The sequence below is a fragment of the Numenius arquata genome, chromosome Z (assembly GCF_964106895.1).
Source record: "Numenius arquata chromosome Z, bNumArq3.hap1.1, whole genome shotgun sequence".
NCBI classification, from domain to species: domain Eukaryota; kingdom Metazoa; phylum Chordata; class Aves; order Charadriiformes; family Scolopacidae; genus Numenius; species Numenius arquata.
The window spans coordinates 42,364,323-42,391,000 of record NC_133616.1 but is presented as its reverse complement, the minus strand read 5'-3'; the positions used below and the strand labels follow the sequence as shown (position 1 = coordinate 42,391,000).

Here is a 26,678-nt window from a genome sequence, read left to right as displayed (position 1 = left end):
ATCAGAGCACATTCATACAAAAATATATACATGTGAAACACAAAGAGAGACGTGATTTGCACACATTTGATGCTTTTCTTGTGCCATCCTCTGTTCTGGTAAAATCCCATTTTAAACTCAAACCCAGGGTTCTTCTGTTCTAACCGAAAGGGTTTACCATGACTGAGGTGAACTGAATAGGCCCCCCCAAAGCACAGAGAAACGTAAGATACGGTTGTATTTCAAAAACTCAAACAGTGCTTCTGTCTTCACGTGGTACACAGATCAGTGGGTAACTAAAAGATGTATTCTTAAAAACGGTAGAGAGCAAATGAACTTCAGAAGCTTTTAATATATCACACGGTTAAAAGAACATGAACTCTGTCAGACTTATCAAACTGCAAAATAATACAGGACAACATAATTAGAGATATAGAAAAGCCATGATTTCTAATTACGTCCTTTGTTTTATTTTTATTGGTATTCACTTTACAAAGTATGACAAGCCTTTTTTAGTCCCATGCTATATTTTTAGATTTTAAATCTCTCTAAGTGCAGACATAACATTATTGTGGGTATCCACGCAACTAGGACTTAAGCTTTTTTGAAAACTTGCTATCCTATTTATTCCATCTTTTTTCATGAATCTCAAAGATTGCATTACATTACTTCTCTTTAAACCTGATGAACACAAAATTTTCAGTCCATATTGCTCCTGTTTCTCTAAAACTAAAGAGAGGGCTACACAGCATTTCCTAAGTCAACATGAAACAGGAGAGTAAAAAAGGCAGTAGAGCAAAGGAAAAATCAGTCTTGTGAGGCAGGTGAGAGCTGTCCTATTTTAATGCACAAAACCAAAATTCAGACATTATGAAAATTTCAGGCAATAGAATTTCAATTGACTTGAATAGATAAATTCAGACAGCAACAAACAAAACAGAAAATTTACTTCTGTCTGGTGGGGTAACACCAATAGAAGTTACTGCCAGGCTATGAGACAAGTGTCTAGTCTGTTTGTATTTATTCCGTGTGGTTTAGTGGTTCATGAAGGCAGGATAAACTTAAATAACGAGTGCAATAGCCAGTATCTATAACATCACATATTTTACATCAATCAACTTATTCCTTACTAGATGGCAAATTGCTTTTTGCAGTCTCTCTCACACATACAAAGCTGAATGGCAAAAATGTACACAAGTAGACTGTGAAGTATTCATACACATGCATGTGCAAATACCCACTAACATAGAACAGCACGTGCACGTACACACACACGCGCTCCGTACACACATGCAGCACACAGATACAGAACTTCTTTAACAAAGAAGCCAACCCGTAGCTACTTACTTTATGCAAAGAATGTTAATAGAAGGCAATATTTTTGGTTAGGTAATGAAAACTAATTGGGAAATTATTCATCTCCCACTCTCCCCACTGGAGCGTAAAAGACGTACAACAAATGTTATTCATGATTCTACACGACTCGCTCCGATTCACCCCCTTCTTTCTAACGGGCACTTCAGAGGAAATAAAGGTTACTCTTTTCCATTTATATCTACTAATTGACTACCAGTGTTTTCTTGTGGTCAGAGGGATACAAAATAGTTAGAAACAGCCTATTAAAAACAAGCTACAATCAGACCACTGCTCTACACTACCATCAGCAATGATCAGAGAGTCCTGATTTCCTTGTTAAAAGACAGAGGCATAATTGAAGCAGTATCTTCACTTCAAATTGATTATTCGGCGACCCTTATCCACATCTTCACTCAGCAATTTGAATTTTAATGAAAGTAAATGGAATAATTAGCATTTCAAAGTGTGTTTGATACACTGAATAAAAAAAAGGAAAAGACTTTTATGTATAATCTATACACAAAAGAAAAAGCATTTGGGAGGGCGCAGAAGATGGGAAGTACAGTTGTAGTGTCTTCATTAGAATAACTTAAACAACTGCTTGCACCAGCTGCATAATTATACATGTGAATAATGTGCTATTAAGCTATGACTTCTCACCTTTATTTTATGTAGTGCGAACAGCCACAGCTTTCATTGTTATGCCTTTCCTCTCCAATTGTAAAATGTAAATACTGTGGCTGCCCACATCCATAAAACCCGCTATACCGGGCTCATACCACTAACAGTAAAGCTTTGAGAAGAGGGGCTCCACACAGATGGATGACTTTAGATGACTGGGAGCAGGGCGTCTAGGATCATACAGGTGACGAGTCATTTTGTTGTCAATTTTGGTTTGTTTTTTGTTTGTTTTTTTTTTTTAAAGCAACAGCTATTTTTTAATGCAAAAATAAAAAGTGCAGTAAATATTCGTAGTCTTGAGCCACCACCCAGAAAAATATTTGGGCAGCAGGGATGGGAAAAACCTGTTACGGTGGCAGCAAAAGCAAACTGGCAGGCAGTATGCAACGGAAGCAATGTTACTTAAAAAGGACAACAAAAAAACAGATATTGACCCAGCTCCAGGGAATGGATACAATACAGACATTAATTACCCCATTAATCTTCCCAGCACAGTGCAAGCAAAAGTTTTCATGTAGTAACCAGCTTTTAGGAAGATCAAGCTACTGAACTGCCCATAACTTTTGCCCACCTGATGGAAATGAGTTCATACAAGAGAGAAAGGAAAAGAAAAGCTATTTACAAGCACTATTAGAGCTAAAACGGAAAGACCACATACCCCAATGATTGCATTCAGTTCTGCCATGGTCACTTGCTTGGCACGCTCCACAGCCTGCACCACTTGTTGCTGGTGCTGTAAATGAAGATCAGAAACAGAACAAAATTATTTATTTTATAAATTATTAAGTACAGATGCTTCCTTTTATCTTTTTTCATTGCTTTTCAAACACACGCAGGGCTTGAAATAACTGTTCTCTCAGAGACAGTCACATTCTGTGTTGATCTGCAAGAGTATCAGGTAAGGGGAGGGCTTTTTTATGCCATTACTTACTTGCCAGGAATTACATCTTTGCTCCCCAAAGAGCTATTTTACAGCCTGGCTAAACGGGGAACTGTCTTTCTTTTGTTCATCAGCACAGTGTGCTCTTGAATTTGCACGCCAACTAAAAATATGTTGTTGGCGTATTTGGAAGGAAACTTTTTGATTATTTTTTTTAAAAAAAAAGCATACTGGAAAAGAAAGGTATGTGTTTTCAACAAGCACATGGCAGCCACATCACTGAAGGGTATACAGATTCTTCTTCTAGGTACATTTCAAAGCAGCTCAACCGTAAGAAAGGAATTTAAAATGCCATTCACAATTCTGTCAAACATGTGAAAGAGAACTAATTATTTCAATCCCCAACACGTAAATTTTAATAGCTTTAAAAAGTCCATCAAAAACACATGGTCTAATTAACAACACAGTTTACAAGCTTCAGTGGTTATATTATCTCAGTCTGAGTGATACTGTATTCCTGCAGTAAATGCAAAATTGCTGTATGCTGAAAACTGATTGATATTTATTTGAAAACAACAACTACAAATAAAATAAGGTCCTCATCCTGCAAGCAGAACCATGCCTGTTCGGAGCTCCACCAGTGGCAAATTCATCTGCAGAGGCAGCCTCACAGGGTCAGGATCACACACAACAAATTGGTGCAAGGGGGGAGTCAGGGAGAACTGCAAGTCGGTTGTGCGATCTGCACTGGCAGTGAGTCACCTTTGATTTACAGCCACACGCTGAACAGGTAGAGAAGTGAGCTCTTGCCTATCGCGAGAGGTGCTGAAGCCGTAACAATGAAACATCAGCTCTGTCGAAACCAACGTCTAGCTGTTCTTTGGCGCAAAGTTTAAGGAAAGGGCTGAGAGGGTCTCTTAAAGCCTCCAGCTTGCCCCCCACAGCTGTGTATACAGGCAGAGCAGAGCCACGGTACCAGCCATGCAGCAACACCTCCCGTGCCTCCTTACCAGGGGCAGAAAGCTGCACAAAATAAGGTGGGGACCCAAACCCTCAAGACTTCCTCCAACACAACGAGTGGGCGAAGAGCATCATAAAGACTCCCCCAGCAGCACCCTGAGCCCCACTGGAAGGCTCAGCAGTCTCAGATCTGCTGGTTCTCGCTGCAATGCACAAACAAAAATGGCATTTTCACTTATAGACTCTCTCCCATAAAAGCCTTCAGGGTGAGGATCAGCAAGTCTAAAAATCTACCCGTAAGACATGCTGACCTCAACTATGAAAAATGGATAAATGCAAATAATGAAGGAGGTAATTTAGAAACACTCCTGGAGGAAGAAAATGGTTTTAAGGTTTGTTTGTTTTTAAGCAAAGAAGAATTAAATAAAGAAAATGCCAGGAGAGTAAATAACATACTGCTGCAAACAGAATCACAGCAGTCCCATTTAGAGTTTTCTAAAGCTACAGCGCTAACGTAAACCAAATCTGTCACTTATAAGCAGACAATGTAAAGGACAAAAAGCAGGAGACACACAAGCAAATGTGTTCTTGGCATTCAGAAAACAAAACAAAAAACAAACAAACAAAAACTTCGGGGTGTATCACCATCACAGATACCCAGTAAAAAGGAAATTACAATACTCAAGCCCGAAGTTCCTGATGATGTGTTATCATCTCCAGGTCATCATACGTTAAGGACAGGTACAGCTTTCATTGATTATCTAGGTGAAAGTCTAGTGACATGTGGCTCTGTGTGGCAACAGGGTGGTCATAAAAATTACACCACCACTTTCTAGTGGAGGTCAGCCACACCGAAAATGGGTCATAGCTTTTCTGATCAAGTAATTTAAAAAAAAAAAAAAAACCAAACCCAAAAATGGGTTTTAAAAATCTTCTAGATTACTTTTAAAAAATAAATAATTATTTACTGAGAAGTTTACAGTTGTCTTTGTTTTCCTACCATTTCCTAGGCAATGCTTTTTGCACTGAGGTAAAGAAAGTGACCTAGCTCTCGATTTGTATATATGAGCGTTCAATTCCGACACCCATTTAACTTAAATCCTGTTCAAAGGGCCACGGGGGGGGAAGAAAAAACTTCTGAGGGACCTACAGAAAGCCAGCCTGAAAACATCAAAGTTACTGTAGAAATTACTCCAATATTGATCCAGGTTTTGGAAATAAGTCAACTCCACAAGAGTTTGAATGTTTTCCTTTCCTTTACAGCAAACATACAAAGAATGGCTCTGATGAGTATTTGGGAAAAACACTGTTTTGCTCCCAAGTGAGGGGAAGATAAGGTAGAAGGGTAGAGTACCAAAATCTCACTTTAAGATTACTGCTGGGAAGCACTATAAGACAGAAATTCCCTAAGCATCCACACAAGGCATCTTTCATTGATTCTAATAGGTTTGGGATCAAGCCTTCACAGAGAGGAGAAAACCCATGGGCCTTGTAACGCTGAACTGAAATTAGGTACGGTAGAGACAATTAAAACTCGCCTATTGCTAGCTGCTTTTACATTGATTTAATCTTCAGTGGCATAGTATGCAAAAGACCCAAACTAGATGGTCTGTAATTAGCCTCTCCATCACTTCACTTCCACCTCGCCGCAGCAACCAAGCAGCCTACTGCTCAGCTCCCCAAAACCCCACAGGGGACCCCAGGGCTACCTTGAGCCACAGGCGCAAACCCCACACTCCAGTGGATGCAGACACGGGGAGGCAGAGTCTCCCTGTGGTGAGGGCAAAGCCCACCAGCTGCCCCCTGGCGTTTCTGAACCCGAGGTGGGTGGGGGGCTCCACCTTACCGACCCTGACCCCAGTAACGGGTGGAGGACCCAAAGACAGAAGGCTCCAGTGCTTACTTGCCTGATCGCCTTCCCCGGCCATAACAAGCAGCATTAAGTTAAAACCCAGCAGCACACATTAGCCTGCCCATCAAGTGATCACGTAGTGATTTACAGCCAAGTGAAAACAGCAAGAACACAAAAAAAAAAAGAAAAAGGGTTACTTTTTCACCAACCAAATATAGACACAGGGTTGCAGCTTTCACACACGTTTAATGCTAGCCTTCCTCTGTGCACACAAGCAAATGACATTTTCTTCAGTTATGGGAAAACAGTATTTTGCATTGCATTTAACAGGCCAGAGCAATGAACTCAATACCCTGCCCCACCTGTCACGCAGACTAGTATCATTTCTCCTTTTTAACTTCTTCCCTGTTTCTTCTCTTCACCCCTTTTTGCTTTCCGTAATGAGCGGTGTGTCTGCACTTGCCTCGTGTTGGAAAATCACCTCCTCTCAGTCTCACGGTGGGTAGCAACAGCAGAGACCACAAGAAGGATTTGGGCTTTTTCACCATCATGTCTCACCACCCTGTATTGCCACCTAGCCCTGGCTCCTGCACAGGCATTGCAACAGGGTGGAAAATACCTGGGCTTTTCATACCATGTCAGAGCTCCCTGCGGCCCCCCATGACCAGGAACTGTGCTGACAGCAACCAAGTGAACAAAATTCCCCTTGTCGTGCATACACAGATGCTGCTGTTAAAACCACCTAATTCCAGTCTGTCTCCAGCCCCGCCAACAACATCCAAATCAAAACTCACTGAACAATCTACTTTGCAGAAGCAAGCGGGCTCTGCTATGTTTTATTCATATTATTTTGTTGCTGTATTATCTGTTTAGAGGGAGTACAGGCCTGGTCTTCCTTAAGAACTTCAGCAGTGCCGTTCTGAAAAGCCTGATCCAGAGACAGCGTAAAGAGACAAGGCCATGCCAAAAACTAGTGGGAACTGGAGAGCAAACACACATTTACTGTGGAGAACAGCACACGCTTAGAAAACTAAATGGAACCAGCAGGTTCACTGCACCCAGGCACCATAACTCAGACATGACACAATAACCACTTCGTAAAGATGTAGGAACGTTATTAACAATATATGCATAAATTGCTAATAAAATGCCTTCCTTGGTAGAAGGATTACACTTACCTGACAGCTTCCTTGTACTTACTTTTTCAGCTCTAGTCTGGGGCAAGTCTAAGATGGGGGAAAATAATTTTGTCTTCTTAGCCTCTCACATCTCTATCACCAACAACCACTTCCTTTTGGACAGCACATAAGGACTCCTGCTCTGCTTCTATATAATGCATCTCACACTCTTCATCCAAATTTACCGAACTTCAGAAGCACCTCTAGGGAATGTATTTACAGAGAAGAGCCAGCACATTATGGCCCATATCTATCTTGTAACACGAAAACCATCAACTAATATTAAAGTGAATAGAAAAGACTGCACACAGCATTTCCTTTTTGTATGTTTGTTTGCATGCATACATGCCAGTGTGTGGCATTTTGTTGTACTTAGAATCATAGAATCGTTTTGGTTGGAGGAGACCTTTAAGATCAACTCCAACCATTAACCTAACAATTCAAGTCCACCAATAAACCATGTCCGTAAGCTGTGTCCACATCTACAGGTCTTCGAAATACTCCTAAATATATCTGACCACCTTATCGTGCATGGGGAACTGTAGATACCTATTAAAGAGCAATCCTTCTAGCTTGTTATTAGCTAGTTCACTGGCAGTTGGAATAGAAAGTGCACCTTCTGAAAAAGTTTATTACAGCCTCCTCCAGCCTACGTAATGCTTCCACGGAGGTTGACAGGGGACAATACCGTGAACGTTTGTTTGGCTTCTCAAACAGCTTTTGCAGGTTGTGCTGAGCTCCAGGTTGTCACAACTGTGTTGTTAGCTGTAAATCAGCAAGCTCTTGTGTGTCTCATGAATATAAACACAGTCAATATTTACTCAAAAGATGGTAGCCATGTTATACGAGTAACTCCAGCCATACCAAATACCACTATCCAGCACATGAGGTCATTCAGCACTCACTAGCCCACAGGGTCCCACAATGATAGCCACAGGTTGCAGCCAGCTGCACGCATCACTTTGACCAGACAGGAACTGGCCCCAACTTGAAAGCCACAGGGTTGTGCAAGTGTCACACTGTGCTGCAGCTGGTACATTCAGTGGAGACGCAGCGTAAATTAGCAGAGGCATGATCTAAGGCTATAGACCCAAAATGAATTGCATCTTACTGGCTAGATCATTCGATGATGTGAACATCAAATTATCTGTAACAACTGCAGCAGACCACAACTATGTTAACTGAGTCCTAACAACCTCCCATGTCTTCACCCTGCAATCTTGCAGGCACCCCCTTTACCTTATGCAATAGGAACTACTTGAGCAGACTGGTATCTCACAACATCACAGTGAGGTGGAAAATGACTGTCACAACACAGGAAGCCTGCAACCACAGCAGAAACTGAACACATATCACCCCTGAGGTCCATCTCATGCCTCAACCACAAAGTCACTCCTACCAAAATGCGAAGCTCGTTATCTCTTGGTGCTGTTTTTCAGTGTGCCTAAGTCGGACTCAATGTGAAAACAAGGTGCCACTTGATTGTGTATTTAGGAAGGTTAGGAACTTTATTTTCAATACATGCTTAGATGACTGTACAGCACAGTAAAACTGACTCAGATCTGGAGAACTTCCTGAATACTTTACTTCATTGCCCCCTGAAACAAAGAAAGCACTAGTACAAAGTAGGGTGATGTATTATAATTGCATCCTTTTCATGAGATCTCTAGTGATTTTGGCCACGATTTCTTACTTCTAAGTGAGTTATCGCAAGCCATTGATTCCTTCAAAGTTAACAAGCAATAAGACAAGTTAACCCGGTGCTATTATGAGGCAATAATGTTGCCATCAGTGCATGTAACCACTGTATTTTGTTCATTTTTCCCTCAGGCACAATACAAAGGAGCCTGATCGCATTTTTCAGCCACTATTCCACAATTAGACTGTATGCAAAATGCGTAAACAGCAAAAGCACACTGCAATTCAATTCCCTATTAATCTAGATGATGAAATAAAGAGGCTTGCATTGACACTCACTTTTTAAAAACACAGATAGAAACAAAGACTAGCAGAATACTCAAACCAGTTCTCTTTTACCTCGTTAGCATATGCCAATATAAACTGATTTAAGCAAGTGTTTCTACTAAAACAGGTCAAACAATTACCAAGATTTTCCTAACACCAATATGAAAACTATCAGTGACACTGTCAAGACACGTGAAAAAATTTTTTGTGCTTCCGCTTTCAGTCCCTCTCTGCTGTCTAATCTTGCTAGGTGAACTAAAAATCAGACTTGCCTCCACACGGGACGAATATCTACACTGGCTTTTTGAAAGTGCTCCCTTTTGGTTTTGTCAATGCATGTAAAAACACTGAAGTTGTGAACTTTTTTTGACCTCTCCATCTCTCCTGTAGCCCAAAGAGCTTTGACATCGTGCAACAAGCACAGAAGAAAAGCTGTAAGACTTGGTAAACCAGACGTGCAAACAGGTAAAGGGAGCTTTATGGGCCACGGATTTAAAAAGCAGAGGCTCGCTAGCACAGAAGGCGTATGGGAGCTGTTTTCAGATCTAAAACTGCTTAACTGAAAGCTCTGAACTAAAGCCTAACAAAATGAACAGCAGTCATTAAGCACACTGATGCTGGTGTGCTTAAGCCTTCACTGGGTAGTGCACCCATGACAGAAGTGGGACAACATCATTTTCTAAATTTACGATCTGGATCATGTCAGTTGTCTACCGATGTAGTTCTTACAACCAGCATATTAATGACCAGCTACTGCAATGGCCAAGACGAGAATTACTTTTAAAATTGCTCTCCATGCCTAGCTTGATGGCCAGGAGGTTGTTAAACAGTGGTCAGGGCCCTGTGCTCATAGCTCCCATGTTACTGCATGTGAAAATATGGGAGATTCTCCTTTAAGGAAGAAAAGAAGGGAGTACAATGCACAGCCTTTACAGGGCCTCCTCCCTCTAAGGCAGGGACTCAAACTGTACCAATACCAACTTTCAGGAGAATGACTTCAAGGTGATTTAGTTCCAGGGACAGGAGAGCACAATGCATATGGAGCAGAGAAAAAGGAGCACGCCCATGCCTACCTCAGTGGGATGCCTCTAACATCAAAGCTCAAAAACCTACCACTTTTTCTTTTTTTGTTTTTTCTTTTTTTTTCTTCCTCAATTCCACATTAGCGTATAGAGGAGGTGGAGGCTAGGATTTCCAAAATCAAAGGCCAAAATCTGTCAGTCACTGTGAATCAAACACATCTTTCTTCAAATGTATTCTAAGCCCATGTAATCCCTCTGCTTGTCTAATTGGTAAAAAACACCTACTCCAAGAAAGCACATGAGGTCGAAGCAGAGCAGGCAGAACAGTGTGACTTGTGTACAGCAATAAAAATTTTTTTAGCATTTCAGCTGAAAGCAGCAGTATCAGTACCTGCAGCAGTATACTGGTGCAAAGTTTCTAAGCACAGTATCCCATACCCTAGAGAAGATACCTCTGCTGTGGAAATGCTGATCCCATGTATTTGCCAAGATCGTAGTTTTGCCTGCCAAGTACTCACCCTTGCCTTTGTTTCAAAATCATGTCAATTTAGTGCTCACTTTAGCATGAGGATGAATCAGCTTTACACCTCATCTTTATATGCTGTGCTACTCCGGCACAGAAAATAAAACCCCATAACCAGATGTAGAGAGATTTTGTAGCAGTCAAAGTACAAAATCAACAGCTACTTATTTTAGATCCACGCAGGAGTTGAATTCTGGTCCCCCAGCGATGTAACTAGATCATTACACATCATTTAGTTTCCACAAATCCATCTTTATAAGCAGAGAGTACAGCGGCGCTCATGAACATTGTCAGGTTCTAGTTTTGATAGCGTTGTTCTCATTTCAAACACACACAGATGCACACGCGCAGGGCATTAGCTGAATGCTAATAGGAAGCACACAGCCTCCTGTTTGCAGCAGGATAAGCAGCTCTCTTGAAAAGCAATGGCACTTTACGGAACAACTGAAAAGGTGGGAGAAAGAGTCGCAGCATGTTCTCAGGCACGATCTTTTACGGATGCAATGCACAGAAATCCACCTTCCAGCTTTGACTTCTCGGCTACAGATTCTACTGAAATGAAACCATGCATTAAATAGAGGCATGCCAGCCCGCGCCAGCACACCCCAGTCTCCAGCCTCTTTCCTCCAGCAGGGTGGGCCGGGGAAGCCGCCACGCACCCAAGGTCTCCTTTCATGAACCACGCTTTCATTGTACTTCACACATGCCTCTCGCTCCAAGGCTCCCTCGCTAGCTCCCATCAACTCCCCCAAATCCCAGTGCCCCTCAAAGTATCTACACTGCACTCGAGGTAATACCAGCAAATCATAATTTGGAGAAAATTAGTGCTTAGAGAAATTAGCTCACAGTGAGTTTCAATCTTCTGTCTATATTCCCCAAATACACAGAAAACATAAAAGGATTTAAGGTAATAAGTAATCCAGGATGTAGAGAGAAAAAAGGCAGGAAAAAAGCTGCATTTCTATGCCTACTGTGTTGAACATCACTAGTTGGTATACCAAAATAGAAGTTTCTGCCAAACTTTAATGCCTGCTGCCGAGAACGTAGTACAAATCATGCCTTTCTAGCATTTTTGCAAGCTAACCTCTGATTTCAGACCTACAAAGTCATAATTGTAGGAAAAATTGCATTGTACATAACAGCTAAACATTTAAACAACTAAAATTTTGTTTAGCACATTATACCACATTCCATTTCATAAATAAATTTAAATATTATAATGGCGAAGATAATGAAGTTACAGTGATAACAGCACAGTGGAAAGTCATCTACAAGCACGAAGAGATTCATAAAGAAACAGCCGCACCACAAAGTCCCACTTTTGTAATAGATAATGATGGGGCAACCGTTCAGATTAGCACCAGTACAAATGACTACCTACCTCTTGGGACAGGAAGGGAATGACTTGTGCACATATAGCGTTCAGCCTCTTGACAATTTCTGCCTGCAAGTGACAAGAAGAAATAAATTCAATTATATAAATCCTCAGATGTGATGGTCACCCATGAACACAGACGATACATTTGTTTGGTATCTCTAGTCATCCTCTGACCAGAACAGATTATCAAAATAACAAAAGCATGTGGACACCAATTCAACAATACCTAGGAAGCTAGTAATTTCTGGCTAAGAAGCTTTCCTTAAAAAACATAGTTTAGAACAGACACAAAGAAAAGTTAATTCTGATTATGCAATCAAGAGCATTTTAAAAAAATCTTCAGGAGATGTGAAAAAAAAAAACATACAAAAAATACTGTGTATCGAACTAAGCTCTTCCCTTAGAGGCAAAAAGAAGGATCATTTCAAATTACAGCAATGCCACTGTAAGCGAAGGGAACAAATAAACCAATTACTTCTATACTAACACTGCATATGATGAGAAAATTAGCAACACAGTATACAACTTCACTGATAATCACTCTACCACGTATTTTAGAAGGGGATACTGCAGTCTTGTATTATATTTATGCTGCTATCAAACCCGAGGTAAGTAGTAGTTACTTTCAGTTGCAGCTGTGATCAGAAATGAATAATACACAATGTTCTATTTCCACCCCGTAGATGAATTCTTACTCTGTGTATTTAATCTGCAAATCTCAACAGAGACAGAGGAGATGTGGAGATAACACAAGAATTATAGCTCCAGAAACAGACTATTTAAATCCACACAGACTTTCTTACAATAAATCATAACTTTCTTGTAATAAATTGTAACCAGGGTCAGGACAAAATGCTCTTCCTCTTGCAAAGTCACTAACTGTATGACGAAGACATACAAACTTGTGCAAGTTGGGCTTCCTTCTTTTAACAGCAACCCTTCCAGCCTTTTTGCTATGCTGTTTTCTAAATTGCGAACGCTTAGAAAAGAACCCATAGGAAAGAAAGGCTCAGAACTAGCAGTAAAAAAGCCAGAACCACTTATGAAATAAATCTGGATTCAGGCAATATTACAGCTACACAGCTGCATAACCAGAAGACATGGTACGCTAGAGGTAAGGGCACATGTGAAACTAACTCTGCCCCCTTGTGCATACTGTGATACACTCGACTTAACACATGCTACTTCGCAATAGAAGTCCTTCATTTCTCTGAAATCCATCTAAACTCCAGCAGGCTATTTATACAGCAATTTCTGTGTTACTTTGTCCCAGTATCTTCTCCCTGGTCTTCACCGTTTATGCAAATCCTCATTTCGTCAAAGCTATGCACTTTAAAACATTTTTTACACCTTTTCTGTTTATTCGGCAGCATAGGTACCTTAAAGGACACTTGAGAATATGTTCTGTTCACTGTAAAGCTAAATTACCTGCTAATTCCAAAGGTCTGTATGTGCCTGTATCAGATATCCCACAATGTAAAACTTAAACACCCCTTTAAATAGATGGCATTCACTATACTGGTTGACATGGAGATTTATGAACTGCTTGTTACACAGAGTAGTACAGGGAACGACAAGATGTGTGCATGTAAGCTTCAGCCAGAGAGGCTGCACTATCCAATACAGCATTATGTGAGAAACAATATTTGATTAAGGAATTGCAGACCGTCATATAATGCACAGCTCCAAAGTACCTGTGCTTTAGAGGTTCAAGCACCATTAATTTAGTCATTTCCAAATTTTGGGTCCCAGCCACGTTGCCTTTTTTTTTTTTTTTTTTTTAGAGGAATCTCCTGAGTGCTTTAAAACCAAACAGAAAACCACACATCCTGCTCTTCGAGGCTTTTCCACATGAAAACTCCGAAGTGCTGCCATCATGGCTTCAGCTGAAGCCCCTCTGACCTGCCATTTAACATACATATCTGCCTTAGTAAAAAATAAAGGCATGCAATGCTTTCTTCCACTACTCCTCCTACACAACTTCAGAATTCCTGTCGCATCCTTTCCCACCTCCTGTGCAGCTTCTGGGGGGAGCCTTTGCGTTGGCTGTGCTCAGCAGAAGACCACCCTCCTATCACAGCTACATTCATTGGATGCCTCTACTGCACTGTTTGGGAACTGAGTATAAAACCAGTTCGAAGTGCCATGCAAGAGCTCAGCGTGTAATTTTTAAAGGCTTGTAGATTCACAGATTTTAAGGCCAGAAGGGACTGTTAAAATTGTCTTATCTGACCTTCTGAGTAACACAGGCTGTAAAACTTTACTGACTTCTCCATCAAACCTGTAAATTCTAGTTCAGCTAGAATATAGCTCAGTCAACAAAAATAATTTTGTTTAACTCACTTTGAGGCATTTCTTCTCAATTAAGGTACTTAATCCCAGCTATTTCAACTATGATGTTTTTTCTTTTGATCACTTCCCTCCCCATTCCCCAACAGAAGAAGTATACCTCTCTTCTACTGCTCTCCTGGCCAAAAAGTGGTTGAAACATATTTGCTCAGTATTTATACAAAAATTCACCCCCGGCAGATTCTGAGCCTGGAAAATGTTAAGCTAAAAAGCGTCTTCCAAAAAGCTGCAAGTAACTGAAAACAGGTGACTGAATATGAACAGTTACACAACCGTAATAAACCTCTTGATATCAATCCCACTGGAGTGCAGAACAGCAAGTCTTTTCATGCTGTAGGCAGGAAAGTGAGCTGCTGGAGACAGCACCCAGCTCAGTCTACGGAGGAGGAAAAAGATCTTGCTAACAGCTTCAAGAGATGCCGAGACGTTCCCCAGCAGCATTTCTCAGCTAGGCAAGGGGCCCGCTGGGCCAGTCACAGCAAAGCCGAGAAGCCCTTGCTATGCTGAAGCGAGTGTTCACACTATTTCCTTATTAAAACGGTCTTCACTTCCTTTAACAACGAGCATCCCAGTTGCCTGTGCGTGCGTACAGTTATGCTTTATCACCCTCGACACCTGGGCAGCAAGGAAACAGCCCCACTGAGCAGCAGGGGACCGAAGAGCCACAGCACGACCAAGACACAAACCAGCTACCTTTGGAGACCATAAGCAGCAGGAAGCCATAAAGGAAAACACTTGTGTACGTTCAAGCAATGATATGAAAGACCCCAAAAATCTGAAGCCAGACATTTTCACATAGTAAATACAAAGTACACTCTGCCTTGACACAACTGTTTCTGCAATTAACTGTCCAGGATAACACCACAGGAACAAGCTTGATTGTTTACTGCAAAACATACAAGGGAAGGAGACAGCTGCCTGAAGCTAGCTAGAGTGGGTTTCTTGCGACATCACCCTAAAACTTGAAGGTGCAGGTACCGATAACGCAAGTTAGCACCTTGGTAGGCCGACTCCTACTGCCACTAGAAAGGGCCTGGGAACTCCTCCTTTGCATAAGGTACAAAGTCAGACACAAAATAGGACATGAGACTACTTCACATTTCTACACTCACACCGATTTTTAAAACTCTACATTTGAAAACCAGCTTAGGATCTTCTTTTTTCTCTCAGACGTCAGCCCAATGCGTTTTTCATGATCAGCCTAACTGGCAGGAGAAGGAAAAAGTATGATTTCATAGAATCAGGCAGCCAATTCCTCACATGGAAAGCCAAAGTTGCCTCGGAAACACGGCTGCTTGCATGGTCATCTAATTTTGCCTCTTTTGTCCCATGGGACCAGGCTTTAGAGAGGCATCATTTATTTACAGGCCTTTCCACTGGACTTCAGTTATAGGCCAGTAATACTGTGGACACACACACTTCTAACGGCCTATGTTTTGAAACCAAGTCTAATCTGATGGCGCAGCGCCCAAACTCCTTTTCCAGCATAGCCATTAAAGGATGTAGGTTATTGCTGTTGTCACCATTGATATTTGTCATTGTAATGTAATTAGGGCCCTAAAATGATGCATTACAGCCCTTGGCACAGCTTCTATTAAAATCTTTTCTTCTGCTCACTGAACTGCGACCTGCTTTCTGATGAATAACAGACAGACAGCTTTAGGGTGAGGAGCAGATTCATCAAAGAAGTATTTTTCAGCTCTGGAAATAAAATAAATAAATAAATAAATAAATAACAGAGGGCAACCTAAGAAAAGCACAAAGAAGCGGGGGGGGACAGGGGGATGGGAAGCACACAGCACATTTGAATTTCATCTGACCACTTGAAATTCTGATTGCATCTGATGAATCTTTCTTAGGACAATATATTCCCAGCCTGTGAATCACATGGTTAATCAGGGCTCTAATCTGCTATCCATCAGCCTATGCCAGCACTGTAACTTCCAATCAAATTTATAGGTTATGTGGGTCACGCATCCCTGAACAACTACATTCACGGATATCCCATTTAAACCAGCACAGATTCTGAAATGCTGTTGTTAGGGTTACTGAATGTTATAATACTATTCAAAGCTTTATGAAAGCTCCTGATAAACAGCTGCTAAATTATTGCCTGTGGATACAGCGTGATGCTCTGAAATAGCATTAATGGTCCAATAAAAGGGCGATTGTTCATGCCAAAATATAAAAAGGATAGCTTTTCCTGCCATAGTTTGTCAAATATGTTAACAAACACCGACACTTCTATTACTTCTTTCCCTAAACACAAAAGATGTTTGGTTTTGCATAAAAACACAACAGCATGGAACCAGAAAAGATGAGGGAGAGGCAAGCAGGGAAGGCTTGGGCTGGAATTGTCTTTTTACTATGTAATACAAGCTTGTTTTGTTTGCATCCTTTGGGAGACACCTACAAAAGACACTATTTAACAGTTTTGAGGTTTTTTCATAGTCACTTGCATGGCATCTTTTTTTTTTTTTTAAAGAGAAAGGTTAAATATTTATTAACTACAATGCTAATAACTTTATCATTTTGTTATGCCTATAAAGAGACAATAATCAAAGAACTGTGCCAGAATCTGATCCAAGTAAAGGAATGAAGAGCCGTAACAGTTAACAGTCCTTCAGCATTATTGCAGTGATACAACACAAGAGCAATAGCTTAAATTGCCAATTCAGCCACCAAAGCCTTTTAGACCAAAGCCAATGGTTAAATGGTATTTAATTGCCTAAATATGCCTAAAAGCCTGACCTGAGTTCCTAAGTGCCTGCAAAGCATTCTGAAACACGTTCAGAAGATAAGTCTGTGGGGAAGGTTACACTTGAGGTCCTGCAAGGTAACCCAGCCCCTGAAGGGCGCTCAGCAAACCTGGTCCTCGGGGTACCACCACAGCTCTGCAGCTACCAGTTGTATGTAGAGGGGAGCATCTGACAGACCATTAGACTCCTAAACCCGTTTGAGCAACGCTGGGGTTTAATTCAATTTACCCTTGCCGCACAGAGCTAAAATAGGACATAAGCACACAGTAAAATATGAGAGTGTGTTTAAGTGCCTTGGTAAGTATTTCAGCGTATGTCCGAGCACAGATGGGGTCTAAAAGAGAAGCAAGAGTCATATAAACTCCAGATATTAAAATACTCAGAAATGTTCTAATACATAGGGAGTTCAGAATCAATTTGTTGCTTAAAAACCTCCATTTGCATTCTTTTTTGGCAGAGGGAAAAAAGAGAATTAGGATTTTATTTATAGTATATAAACTTCAAGAAAATATTTCCACTATATTTCACAAAGTTCCATAGTTATTACAATTATAAAAAATTGCTGGTAAAGAATTACCACTGGAGGCTGTAGGTCTGTCAGTGGAATGGAAACAAAACTACTATATGTGTATTGTTGAAATAAAACAGAATAATAAAACACTATTGGGAAACCCATTTCAGCAGCCAGTAGGAAAAAGAATATATGCAATTACACTTTCAGAAAAATAATCTGAAACAACTGTTATTTCAGGTTTAATTTGTTCTACACAATGCAGCCTTTGCCAAAAAGATCCATCTAGTTTATTAAGTGCTTACCAAGAACACATGCACACACCCATAATATCTAAACAAGCATTTCACAAATTAGTGAAAACAAAAAACATTATTACATTGTATGAGACATAGCACAATTCTGAATAAAGCAAGCAAAAAAGCTAATCTTAGTATTTCACAGAAAATTAACTCTTCTTTCATAAAGAAGAATGTGTTTTGTTTTAATCACAGACTGTTGTCTGGAAGTGCTTACTCCAGTGCTACAGAACTGGAGGAAATACTGCAAGCCCTGAATATAAAATTTCTCATCAGCCCTAAAGGAATGGTATTTGGAAACGGAGGCACAAAGAGTTGAGTCTTCTAGTCAAAGAGAGTGGAGGGAAACGTTCTCTGGTGAGGATACTAAACAGAAAACTTCTTCACTAAGCCAATTTGTCAAGTGCAGGGGATTTAATCTGAGCAATGCATGTACGAGTTGAACGCAAGTGGGACCACCAGACTCCACTGAATAACCATGGGTACATTCTCCACCTCACTTTCCTGCCAAGCTTCTTTACAAATATCCCAGCTAAGCTCATGAAGTACTGTAAACTTGATACTTACACTTTGTAAGTTAATTTAGGTGCTTATTTTGCACAAAATACTGCAGACAGCAACATAAGCAATAAATTGGAGTGGCAGAATTTTCAAAATCAATTTTCTAAGGTACATCCCAATCCATGGGCCGCTGAAGTGAACTGGTAAGATATGGCTTTTATTTAATGTCTCAAGAACCACGTGGAGCTCAACTGAGCAAGAAAAGATATATATTGAATCATTTATGATTAAGACAATAAAAAGCAAGTCAAGTACGGTGACATATAAACACGCTTCAAGCCTGTCACTTAAAGAAGTCGATGTTTTTTCTTAGTACCAACTTCTACCAGCAAGTAGGGGAATAGAAATGCACAGCCTGGAGATCCCCATAGTCTTTCAATTGTTCAGGCTGCCACCAGGCAGCAAGTTGCATCCTTCCCTGCCCTGCCCTGCCACAAGCATCTGCAGAGCATCCAGAAAGAAGGCTGCAAGTGGAACTTGAAATGGCATGGACTGGCTTCCATTTCCCTTCCTTGAAGGCAGCAAGAAAGACTTGCTGAAAAAGCAGACAGAAATGAGTAAGAAGAGGACACTGCCAAGGGAGGTGTTGTTTCCATCAGCAGAGCTTTTTAGTCCTTTATAAGGTACTATCCCTTTATCTACCAGCAATCCTCAGCAATTCACAGGAGTATTTGTTTTGTGGAGTATGGCCTCATAACATAGGGATGAGAAGTTTCCACCACTCCCCACCAACGGAAGGAATCTGACTTCATAGTTTAAAAAACAACAAAACTTTTTACTATGCTTGCAAACCTGTGGCATCACACTAAGGCAGCTTCAACACTGAGTTCACTCTTTTACATCTGTCTCCCAGCTTCAATTGGGCCAGAATTTCCCATTTTAATTTTTCCCCTAACAGCTGAAACACAGCAGCACAGGCACAGTCACCACTTCCTTACCATTTGAGTCTTCCCCTCACACATCCCTCCAAAGAGCCTGACCACTGTTCTTCTGCACCTCCTGGAAATGGCACAAGCCGGTCTGACCCTGTCCTTGCAACTATACGTATACAGTGGTTTTAGCACGCAGTTTTAATTTAATTGGATGCAGAAAGTCCCTTATTTATTTACATCACAAGTTCATACTCTCTTTCTCAGAGACAGCAGAAAAAGCAATCAGAAAGAAATACTGCAGATCAGTAGCTTCAATGCGTACACCATGAAAATTAATTAAAAAAAAAAAAAAAAACAAAAAACACAGGTGAGAGAAAGTCAAAACCTGTTCTCAGTAGGCTTATATCTGAGGTGTCCTTAACTGCCCTGGAAAAATATTAAGGAGGCAGCATTTCAGGTTGGGGGCTGACCTGCTGGAGAGCAGCTCTGAGGAAAAAGACCTGGGAGTCCTGGTGGACAACAGGATTACCATGAGCCAGCAATGCGCCCTTGTAGCCAAGAAGGTCAATGGCATCCTGGGGTGCATCATGAAGAGTGTGACCAGCAGGTGGAGGCAGGTCATCCGCCCCCTCTACTCTTGCCCTGATGAGGCCTCATCTGGAGTACGGTGTCCAGTTCTGGGCTCCCCACTTCAAGAAGGACAGGGAACTGCTGGAGAGGGTACAGCAGAGGACTACAAAGATGATTAGGGGCCTGGAGCATCTGTCTTATGAGGAAAGGCTGAGCGACTTGGGTCTTTTTAGTCTGGAGAAGAGAAGGCTGAGGGGGGAATCTGATCAACAGCTATAAATACTTAAAGGGTGGGTGTCAAGAGGATGGAGCCAGTCTTTTTCCAGTGGTTCCCAGTGACAGGAAAAGAGGTAACACGCACAAACTTGAATATAAGAAGTTCCATCTGAACATGAGAAGGAACTTCTTCACTTTGAGGGTGGCAGAGCACTGGAACAGCCTGCCCAGAGAGGTGGTGGAGTCTCCATCTCTGGAGACGTTCAAAACCTGCGTGGACAAGTTCCTGTGCAACCTGTTCTATTGGTAGGGGGGTTGGACTAGATGATCTCCAGACGTCCCTTCCAACCCCATATCATTCTGTGATTTTGTGATTCTGTGAAACAGCTGAAAACCTCTAGCAGGTGAATCCAAAAGAAAATCATGCTTTTAAAATTTACATATATGGTGCTTAGGAAAGGGGCTTCTGACGCTCTTTTTAAATGTTACCCCAAAATAAACACTAAAATCATTTTCCCATTACAAAATAGAGTTGTCAGTGTCCACTCCTGATCCCCACCAGTACTTACCTTTCATTTGCAAATGCACACAAAGGAAGACTCAGAAGTAGCTATAGGTACCCATTATCCTACATCCACTCCCTGTGTTATGGCTACAGTGCTTACTCTGGAGCACTACGCTCCAAATGTTAATCCCCGAGAAGCTGATATGCTATCACAGTTGAAAAGTGTACAGCTTGTGCCAGACTTCCAGTTACATCTACAAGGTTGTACTGTTCAGTCTTGAAGCTTGCAGAAAACACTGAAGCCAATGGTAACACGCAATAATATGACAAAAAAGAAAGAAGAAAATTTTGTTTCTCCAGCAAGTGTTGTGTTGTTCCAGGTTTTAATGAACTCCATAAAGCTGATCAATAAAGTTAATGAAAGCAGCAATGAGAAGTCCCCCACAAAAACAAGAGAAGCAATGTGATTGCTGAACTCAATTTATTTTCTTCCAGATTCATCTGGAGGTCATGAATCAGCTCTTCTGCATCAGGAAAAAGCTTACTTCTCTTGTACCTCTGGTTTCCTTTACTTACCCGCCTCAGCCCTGCAGGTCATGAAAGGTGGAGCCCATAGCCTGTCTGATTCATTGATAATCACTCTTGATTATGTTTGCTTCCAGAAAAGATATACATACTAGGAACCAGCACGCTGATCTATTCAATGGGTTTGTTAGGTCTGGTTAGAAGAATTCTTACAGTGTTTGAAAACTTTGTCATGTTTCCCCTTCAATCCCTCATCTCTTCTTCGTACTCAGCAATTTCACAACACGTGGTGAATAGCTATCAATTAGCTTAAGAAATCCAGGGGAAAAAAAAAAAAGGTATTTATTTCAAGGAAAAGTAGTCTGCACAAAGGAAAGAACATTTTAACTCCTTTTCCATTGCACCTTCCTGTTGTACTATGAAAATGAGCAATACTCAGATGCAATTTCCATAGATTAAAGTAACAGATTTTTGTATTTGGCATAACAGATAAAAATCCTGCCCCTTTTCAGCCAGTACACAAAAGCATAATTTTAACATCTCAAAAGAGATGAAAGAACAGTGCAGCGGATTTTATAGGAATGCTATAATCAAGCTTCAGTTTTGGGTCCTTGCAATGACACATTCAAATAAGGCATGTTAGTATCTAAATTTTTAAACCAAGTGGAAGTATGATACCTGTTAATTCTTTCTGAAGATAAATGTTTCTTACTCCTTGGTGGTATTTTATCAAGTTCCAGTTTCTGGAATAAAGTGATCATCTGAGAATCAGATTACATTTAGGACACTTTTCTCCCTTTTACCACCAAGAGAGCTTTTTTTTTTTTTTTTTTTAAATAAACACTCAATAAGTGAAAGATATAAAACACTAAGGGTGTATAAGTAGGGCACGTTTTCTTTTACTTTGAATTTACCCACAAGTTTCCATTTCAGGTGCTGACTCATGATTTCCTCATGCTTTGAGATGGCAATGCCACATTTCTTAAGAAGCACCAGCTATGAACTTCCATACTGCAGGAGTCTATGGATGGGCAAGTTAGGATGAATCGTCACCAGCCTTGTCACCCAGGGTTTACACCAAACCGCGTAAGATGACACTGCCAGTCAGGATCCCAATTCCTTCTCTCTGGAGCAGGTTGCCCTGAGAGTAAGAGGGACAGTACCAAGAAGCTGGCAAAGCAAGTGCATTCATCCAACAAGAAAAGACTGGAAGTTCCAGACTTTCACACTTCTATGCCACCACTCAGATGATACTGATTCATATTCACATTTTTTTATGTAAAACACTTGCTGCAACAACTAGCTTAATGGGAGGGGATTCTTGATGCAGCAGAATGCTGCTTTCCTGAGAGCAACAACAAAACAACACTCTGTAGCTCTGACTCCTATTGAGGAGAAAATATTGATATGAATTGTCATGGCTCATAATTTTGATCATTGTGGATCATAACTACCTCTGCTGAAAATAACTCTATTCAAATTTCAGCATTCCTGCAACTGGGTTTTCTTGCTATTTTTCCCCTAAGTGAAGGAGAACAAGGAAAGAACAGGTAATTTTATCCTTCCAACATGCAAATATCTTAACAAGCAGTAGTTTTGCTAGTGAAGTACATCTAAAATAAATAGGCAGTTTACAATTCTCTTTTTAACCTACCTAAGACAACACATTTGCAAAGCAAATGCTAAGGCATTTGTAGGACATGTATGCTTAATATGTTCAGGAAATTCACTTGTCCAAGACAGCTGGATGCACTAAGTAGATCTTTATCTTCAATTCATTTGAATGGCATTCCCCCAGTAAAACTTCTGCCAGGACAGACTCTGAGTCAAGCAGCTTTTAATAAATCACTTTTATCTTTAAATTACAACAGCACCACACCATTGAAGTTTTCAAATACTCTTCCTCCAAGAGGGATTTCAACTTAGAATAACTTTTTAAAGAAGCATGAAGTTTACAAAGATGCCATAAAAAACAGGAGGCATGGACCAAAGAGGAACTCTCTGGTTGTGAAATGTAGATTTCATGAAACCTTTTCCAGTGCTGTAGCTCCCCGTGAGATCACACTTTGTGTGTGGAGAGCTACTATGAACTACATTAATTTCAGACAAAAGCTCAAGATGCACCATATGTTAAGTGCACTCTTCATAATACGGCACCCATAGATTTTAATAAAAACATCTAGAACGTGGAAAGTAGGTCAAATGTAAGCACATGAACGGGGTAAGTAACTCTATAAACAGATTAACCACACAGTATCAATGCATTTCTCCTTAAATGTGTTCTTACCAGAGAAGGCAACAGTCAAACAGAGTTCCTTCATAAAACTGGTCCAATTTTGCACCCATGACACCCCTGTTAAAGATGTCTGGGCCAGAAATATGGATTACGCACCCACCAATTATGCTGTATCTGCTCTTGAGATAGAGAGAAGGCTTTCGCCATAGCTTCACACGCACTTTAAATTGGCATAAAACCAGACACTGAAGAGGCTCTCCCCTAACCCAGCTACTCCTGCCCATCCCATCCTTGTATTGCTAGAGTTTTTGTGGGTATGTGATGAACCAAGCAATTAATTTATCCAAGTTAAAACCTAGCCCCCCAAAAAAACTTTTTTTTTTTTAATGAAAACTCCATCCTAGACCCAGTTTGGGTTAACCCACATGCAGGATCACCCTTTTCATTACCAGTGCTATCGTCTGCCCACCTGAGGTGCACAGAAAACTTCAGTGTCAGACACACAACATCTCACTGAGACTTTTTGTGAACACTCCTTTGAGTCAGAAAACAAGAGCACAGTTAAGAGAGCAAACCACACAGCAGCACTCCTGGCAAGCTGTTCATCTTGTCACAGATACCGGTACTTCTCTGGGCATCAGAAGGCTCTCTGTTTCACTTCCTCCACTACCCTGCAACCGAGACGTATTGCTATCAACCACATCCTAAACTTTTCACCTCTCGGGTTAGCACCATGATCTGGTTTGGTTGCAAGTTTCGACTAGACTTTGCAGCCACCTGTTAGATCATCTGGTAAACCAAATAGCCAATACCCAATTGCACAGTCAATTCAAAACAATAAATAAATAAAAACCAGTGTACATTAGTGGTGGACATACTAGTTTGGCAGTGGTCAGATGAAGAAATTAAGTGCTGTGGTCAAAACTGTGAAAAAAAACACACTCATAATACAATGTATGTGTTTTTTTGGTTACAGCAGACAGCACGACAGACAGCAAAACCACATTTCCATGCCTGTTTTTTTTGTTGCTAGTCTTTTTTTTTTTTTTTTTTTTAATGGGTCTCTGGCTGTTTGCCCTGGAGTAATTCTATGGTTTACCAAAATGCAGTCTCTGGGCTTGTTGATTTCATATTTAGTTTGCTAGGTCTATAATCTTGCCACCCTGTTAATCAAAAAGGTTTCAGGCAAGCATGTATATGAAAAATACTCATTCAAATCTTAACATTTTTACCCACAAGAATACACAGAGGCTGTATCTGGTTTGTTTTATGAGAATCTGTTTTGCACAAGCTATTATAATTATTCCTTTTTGTAACAGCAGCTTCCCATGACAATTACAGACTTAGTTGTGCTACTCTGTTTGCATTAGAAATTTGCCAGAATACAAGGAAGGAAACCTTAAAATCATTGAACTACCTACTGTCTGTTTGCAAACCTGTTTGTGTGTAATCATTATCTGTTTTTCACGACAACGGAAAAGGCTAGGGGGAGGAGGAAGGGAAATAGGTTTGATGACTAGTGGGTAGCTCAGACTGCATTCCCATTGTATGAGCTTCAGTGAAGATAAAAGAGTAAGTTGGAAAATATTAACCTTTATTATAAAGGGAAGGCAGTTCAAATGACTTATTTCTTTATTGAAATAAGTCAGTTTTCACTACTGTAACACATCATGTTGCGTAGGTGAAACCAAAGGAAAGAGAAGTGAGAAAGAGGTTATTTTTTAACAGTAACCAACAAGTGATACAGTGACTTTACCACCACAAGCATAACTTCAGCTCATGAACACTGAAGGTACCTTAAACTAGCTGCAGAACTGCCCCAGAAGATGGAGAAATACTCAGCGCAGTAAAACCTTGCTGACTCCCCAGTTAACAGCACCTAACATGTTTGTTCAATGGTGGTTAAAGCACACCTGTGAGTACTTCAGGCATACTCTTGAACACCAACCACACGCACCAAAAACCACTTCATCTTAACTCTCTACCTGCAAACAAAGTTTTAAAAATAGATGCCATTTTCCGCCAGTGCAGCCCAAAGCAATATAAAATTACTGTCAATATGTGCCACAGAACCCGTTTCATTTGATATGGTTGTAAACCAGGGTTTCTCCAGCTCTACTGACTAAGCTAGACTGTACACTAAGAGATGTTACAGTCTTGCTAAATTCACAGCTATTCTGCCTCCAAAATTGGCACCCTTCTGAGGAAGGGTAACCAAGAAAGTTAGTGGCAAAGTGATGCTCGGATATAGAAAGTGACCTACTTTATCATCTAAGCCCCACTGCTCTACCAAAGTGTTTCAGTGGAGGGTACCAGATATCAAACCTTTCCCCTGTATTATGCTGAACCAGCCCTCAGACTAGGATTTCTTTTCCAAGTCCAACTCGAATTTATGCTCAAAACTACATTTATAGCTTCTCACACGTGTGGGGTATTCACATACTGAGGAGTGAAGACTCAACCAAAGCTGTGATCCTCAGCGTGGACTACTAAGCTGGTTTGCCTAATCTTTTGACAGCTCACACTGTCATTACCTTCCTTCAACCTCTGCAACAAATAAATGAAGAATGAGCCTTGCACAGCTTCATTGCCCAATGGGCAGGTAGAAATTCAACTGAGGTTAAAAAGAGGCTGGGAAACTAGCTACTTTAGATCTACACCAAGAGCCTACCTCAGACTAATTCTGCATAAGGCCAGGAGGCACAGAAAGGTTTAACAAACCCTGTATTTTCCCTAGCTTTACAATATGATTGCTTGTACCAGAGAATCAAGATCCCCCTGTGCAGCAACTACTGCATGTATTGCAACAAGCCTCACCTCTGGCATTTGCCACGGTTTGGGCATGCAGGAAGAAGGTAGGGACACGCTACCGTAAGATAAGAAAGTTTGGTTTGCTTTTCCCCAAAAAATCCCACACAGGTAAAACAGTGGTATTATCTCATTTTCCAGATGGAGAACAAAGGAAGAAAATAGATTACCAAGCGCAAACTTCCTTAATACAAACCAAAATGTTGACTGCATTACTGCTGAAAGCTACATCACTAGAGCACACGAATTCCAGCTGGGATAGAAAAGAGCAGAATTCACATGGGAGGCAAAAAGAGGTCAAAACTGTCTTGGGAAAGAACACCCTGTCCCAAGCATCTTACAATCTAGAGAGATAAACACATGCATTTCTAAGTGACTTCCATGTAACAACATCCCACCTCCCATTTCTTAACATACCACTCTCCAAAAGCTCCTCTTTGGTAAGGGTTATGCTTCAGAATGTAGTATTACTTCCAGTTCCCAGACAGAGAACTGAAGCAGTGAAAGCCAGAGGTGAAGTCTCCAGCAGGTATGTAATGGGATTTAAAAAAATGCCTAAGCAGACTAGACGTGTAATTCAGGCAGAAAGTCAGGAACAGAGAGATGCTCAAGAACATTTTCAAGAATTCTTAAGCACAGGGGGACACCTACCCATACCTATAAATACATAAATGTACCTTTGCATCTTAAAAA

General features: G+C 40.8%; 1 protein-coding gene across 21 annotated transcripts in view; it reads right to left on the bottom strand.

Annotated features, from left to right (window-relative positions):
* The window catches only part of LOC141476950 (transducin-like enhancer protein 4), a 98,230-nt gene that overhangs the window by 54,497 nt on the left and 17,055 nt on the right, over positions 1–26,678 (bottom strand). For 12 of the 21 annotated variants that reach the window (XM_074165894.1, XM_074165889.1, XM_074165890.1 and 9 more), the window contains exons 5-6: positions 11,778–11,840; positions 2,675–2,749 (exon numbers count right to left, since the gene is read on the bottom strand). In XM_074165894.1, the coding sequence (XP_074021995.1) occupies positions 2,675–2,749; positions 11,778–11,840 (138 nt within the window). Of the gene's footprint in view, positions 1–2,644; positions 2,750–11,777; positions 11,841–26,678 lie in introns of all 21 variants that reach the window. The other 9 variants (XM_074165904.1, XM_074165905.1, XM_074165907.1 and 6 more) reach the window with 3 other exon arrangements.